This window comes from Penaeus chinensis, chromosome 36 (assembly GCF_019202785.1).
Source record: "Penaeus chinensis breed Huanghai No. 1 chromosome 36, ASM1920278v2, whole genome shotgun sequence".
Classification (NCBI taxonomy): Eukaryota; Metazoa; Arthropoda; class Malacostraca; order Decapoda; family Penaeidae; genus Penaeus; species Penaeus chinensis.
In genome coordinates, this window is record NC_061854.1 from 3,439,527 (window position 1) to 3,444,526 (window position 5,000).

Here is a 5,000-nt window from a genome sequence, read left to right on the forward strand (position 1 = left end):
GCAAAACATGGAACAATGTCTTATCCACCCAGGGTACACTGCTTACTCAACTCAGGGATACTTTGAAACTTCAACTTAACAAATAAAGGAATGAAAGCTCATCATTAGTAACACAAAACATATTCACATATTCAGACACAATAGTATAGTTTCTTTGCAAGGAGTCCCTTCTCTTCTTTTTGTTCATATTCTATCAACATGCCAATTTGTTTGCAATGAAATACTACATGATGAGTTTTGTATTTTAGTCCTGAACTATATAAATTTGTTGAAGCTGAGTTTTCAAGTTCAAATAATGACAAAATCTTCCTGTAAAAACTGGGCTTGCTGATTGGCTGGGAGTGGGCTGTCTGAAGCTTAAAAGGTTTAGTAACTCTAATGATTATCTTGGTCACAACAAGGACTGATACTCACTCATTTAATTATATGAAGATCTAATACTGGTAATTTTATAATTGTTCTTTTAAAATATAAAACACACATAAATCCTTAGAAATCATCATAAAGATTTATAAACACATAAAAGAATCATCAGTATGAAATCATACAGTATAAGATTGCCCTCCAGTTTGATTAACCATATCCAAAAGACTAAACATTACTTTAAAAAGATTTTAGTAAAATATTAAGTGTCAAGATTTATGAACAAACTGCATCAATAGTTCTTATAATGCCTTAGTATATAACTCTTTGCTATTTTTTTCCTAAATAACTAGGGCTTGCATAAAGATGGGACTGATTATGCTTGATATCTTTTACAACTTCATATCACTGACACACATTTTCTCTCTCCACAGCTATAGGATAATGCACTGGCTATTTATATAACAAGAAGAAAGGCTGTCTTTTTCACTTTGTTTCTTGATTCAGCTATTATGTTGAGCCACATTTTGATTAATACTTTGTTTGGTGCAAATACCTTAAACCCTCTTTTAGTCCAGCAACACAGAATGCATCTTCAAGGTTCCTGTGGTGTCTGTGACCATCTTTCTCAAATGTAGAGCTTTAGGATGCCATATATTAAAAAAAGTGTCAATTGCATACTTATTTCTCATAATTAAAAAAAAAGGCAAAATTTAAGTCTAAATTGGATCTGTTAATGCATTCTGCTGCATAAGACACCGAAAAGATGAGATTGTCAGGGCAAAAATGTGCACAAGACACAATATCATGACTAAGACCCAGAGGTAAGAGGTATGCTAAAGTGGTTCTTCCAGTTAGCAGTCCACACCTGATTGTGACAGGTAAAGAAAGAAGGAAATACCAAATATCTTTATATATAATAATAATCTTTGTACAAGTATCCATTCATTAGTACTCCTTCATAAATAACAAATAATGACTATTTACCAGTTTGTGATGAGCTTGAATAAGTCATGCAACTATGAAGATAGATTTATCTTATGAGGATTCACTGCAATGAATTGAAGAGAGTTTTTAAAAGAGAATCAGAAATTGGATCTCATCGATTACTATAAATACAGTCACTCATAGATGCCACATCATCAATGTTGATTTTTAATGCTGATGGTAATGTTTCCCATAAATTTCGTGTGTATGGTGGTTGTAATTTCAAGCACCAAGTTCAAACAAGATTCTGGTTATTAAAAAAAAGCATGAGTGTGTGTGATATTCAAAGAAAACTTCAAAATAAATATCTTCTCCTTCGACTTGACAATTAACTCATCGAGTGAATTACCATTTTAGTATGCAGTGATGTAGTTACCACAAAAGAATAAATTAAATAAACAATAAATAAAGTGAACCCATGTTAAATGATACACAACCACAACCTACAGGTAAAATCTATAGGTCGCCATCTCCCTGTAGGCTTGGAATAATTGGGATCCTAATCACATGTGGCACCCAAGAGCCTCGAACCTGGGTGGCTTAGCCCACTGTTACCACTTTAGATGAAGAAAAAAGGGGAAGAAAAGATACTAATAATATTGATAATAATATTTAAAAATTCATCTGTATCTTCAATCCATATGCTTTCAAGCCTGAGTTAAGGCTTGCATTTCCAAAGTTTAGTGATTGTTTTTTGTTGTTCATACTAACTTTGAAGTTCCAAACACATGTAGGAACAATCTAAGATGTTGGCATCTAACACTTTTATCTTTCCAATCTTTTAATTACCATCATGAGTAATATAAGAGATCTTGTCAGAATCAACACCTAAATTGACTAGTAATACTTATGGCTTTCAAATCCCAGACTGAGATGTTGAAAGAATCATATATCATTAAAAAAAGATAATGAATATATAACACCATTTCTTCCCAAAGCCAAATTTCAGTGTAAATTAGCACCTGCAGAGTCCCCTCTTAGACTATTCCACTCTACCTCTTCATACCATTAACTGAAGCCTAAGATATACTAAATAATATATCACATGTACTCTTTAAGTACGGAAGCCTTACAAAACTGCTTCATTAAAGACTACTACACATATCATATCTAAGAACTCTGACATAATCATAATAAAATAACATAAAACTACCATCACATGGTTGGCTTTTATTTTCTTTAAATATACATCTTCAGATTATAAACTTCAAAATAGAAATTCAACCTGAACTATATAAATAATCAGCAATGATAACTATAAGTCTAATATACACACTAGTGCCTCCCCAGGTTGAAGGGTCATGCTGCGGAACTTGACGTATCCCGAGTGGCCATGCGATGAGGCTAAAACTGAGCCTCCGAAATACAGGTGGGATAGGTCTTTGGTGAGGACATTCTGCCCAAGGTTCGCCACAACCTGCGAACTGATTCCGTCGGGGAAAGAAGCGGTCAATGACAATAAGGCCTGCATCAGCATAGCGGATCTGGGCGGGAATGAATATTTTTAGTTGGAGATTATAATGTTTGTTTATCTAATTATTTCTTCTGCCTTAGATTAATATAAATAATATTTGTATTACTAATCTATATCAGAAACAATAAAAAGTATAATAAATAAAATTATAAGGAGAAAAAGATGAGATAGAAAACAAGACTGAATAGCGTCACAGTCTCTTACCCTGTAATTTGAAGTCTTAGTTGGATGATAGTCACCCTTATAGTCGAAGATTCCATTGATGTACATAGGGACCTGAAACATTGAAAAACATTGGTAACCCTTTACTACTAAGATAGTATCACATATGGACACAAACATTTCCAAAGGCAACAGTTCACAAAGTAGGACTAAAGAGTTATTTTCAAATTATTCACAATGTATTGCTCTAAGTATAATGCAGTTCAATATGTTTTTTTTGGCAAACTGGAAAAAAAAGTCATAAAGGAAATCCTTATGAAATTCTACTTTTAATGTAGTGATCCTAATTGTTTATGCTTTATAAGGCTGTATCATAAAGAATAGATAACAGTGAATTAGAAATTGACAGTAACTACATCAATGCTGATGTCACTATTATATTATATAAAAAATAAACTGTACTTATACACCATCCTTCTCCCTCCACATTGATGTACACATACTGTTGTAATTAAGAATATAATGCAAAATACCTTACCTTTTCCTGTCGAGCAGTGACCATTGTTTTGAGTGCAGCAATTGTATTATTCTGAGCATCAACATTACGCTCCTCCCAACCTCTGCTAACACTTTGCCAAGGTTTTCCAGAGCTGAATCCTGCATTAACATTTTCATTCCATTGCATAATAGATGACCATCCACTGTCCTGAAAAAAAAAAAAAAAACTTTATAAATACATGAATATAAAAGGCATGATCTATCATCATCTAGACACTGGTATATAATTCTAATAAGAATGTACATTCTTCTTCCACTTTACCTTTGATGCTTCTGAGAGCCCAATTTCATCTCCATAGTAAAGAGTAATGGTCCCTGGGAAGAAGAGCAAGAGGAAGGTCCTGCCCAGAGGATGATTATGCGTGAGGTCACTGACACGCTTCCTCCAGATGCCACCCATGTTCCAGTTGATCCAGGGTAGGGACGCATGAGCATCCCAAGCAGTGGTGGAGTTGAGGACATCTGGTATGGTCTGAAGGAAAAAGCAGTCATGATACAGAACAACTTGTGATTAGATTTACTAAGTTCCTCCAGTTCCAGGATGAATGAGAGAGGGAGGGAGGGAGGGAGAGAGATATAATAAATTTACAAAACTATGATTGAAGAACAGCAAACCACTAAAAGTCAAGAAATGAAAAAAACATGAGGCAGCTTTGGAGATGCTGACTCACCTGGGCTGACCCTGTGAGATCCACTGGAGCATCAATCAAGTCCACAAGATCCAAGACACGATCAAGATGCATCAAGTTTGACATCTTGAGGCTAGAGAGTAGTTCAAGTGGCACCATCATGACCCTGTGCTCTATACCATGACTAAAGTGGTCAAGGGTATTCCGCCACTCATGCATGGCATTCAGAAGCTCAGGATCGTTCATAAACTGTTGAAAAAATTTCTTCACTTAGGTATATCTGTCCAGATTTAATCTACTTTATATAATCTATAGGTTTTGTTTATTACAGTTGTTCGTATCTTGTAGGTATCTGCTATATAAAAATATATATCTATTCAAATTATTTTTTTAATAAATATCAGCAAAAGTAACAGAAATTACATATTATACTAGAGTATTCCATGGAATTCCTATATCATTATCTTTTGATATAAATTAAAAATATGGAGAAGTCTTTCGATATAAAAGGCATGCTGAGCCAAACATTAAAGTAAACAAACCTTAGTGATGTCTGGGAAAAAGAAACCATCGACTCCAAGGGATAACCAGTAATGTAAAACTTCTGAGATGTGTGAGAGAGGCAATTGCCTGACATTCGTCTCACTCACTGGCGTAACTGTGTGATTTATATCAGATCCTGTGAATCACAATAAATAAATTTCTGTAAATCAAACTCTATGCAATATATGTGAATAGTCTCAGAAAGAAAAAAACAAAACAAAAAAACTATATAACTGGAATATTCAATGCATAGCTAACTTAAAATAACACCAAAGTATACCCAC

General features: G+C 34.0%; 1 protein-coding gene across 1 annotated transcript in view; it reads right to left on the bottom strand.

The window, feature by feature from the left end:
- The window catches only part of LOC125044714 (oligo-1,6-glucosidase-like), a 20,543-nt gene that overhangs the window by 902 nt on the left and 14,641 nt on the right, over nt 1-5,000 (bottom strand). Inside the window, 7 exon segments of the mRNA XM_047641590.1 lie at nt 1-2,767; nt 2,769-2,834; nt 3,029-3,100; nt 3,525-3,692; nt 3,807-4,016; nt 4,216-4,422; nt 4,716-4,852. The exon segment at nt 1-2,767 is cut by the window's left edge and continues 902 nt beyond it. Of these exon segments, the coding sequence (XP_047497546.1) occupies nt 2,606-2,767; nt 2,769-2,834; nt 3,029-3,100; nt 3,525-3,692; nt 3,807-4,016; nt 4,216-4,422; nt 4,716-4,852 (1,022 nt within the window). The 3' untranslated portion in view covers nt 1-2,605.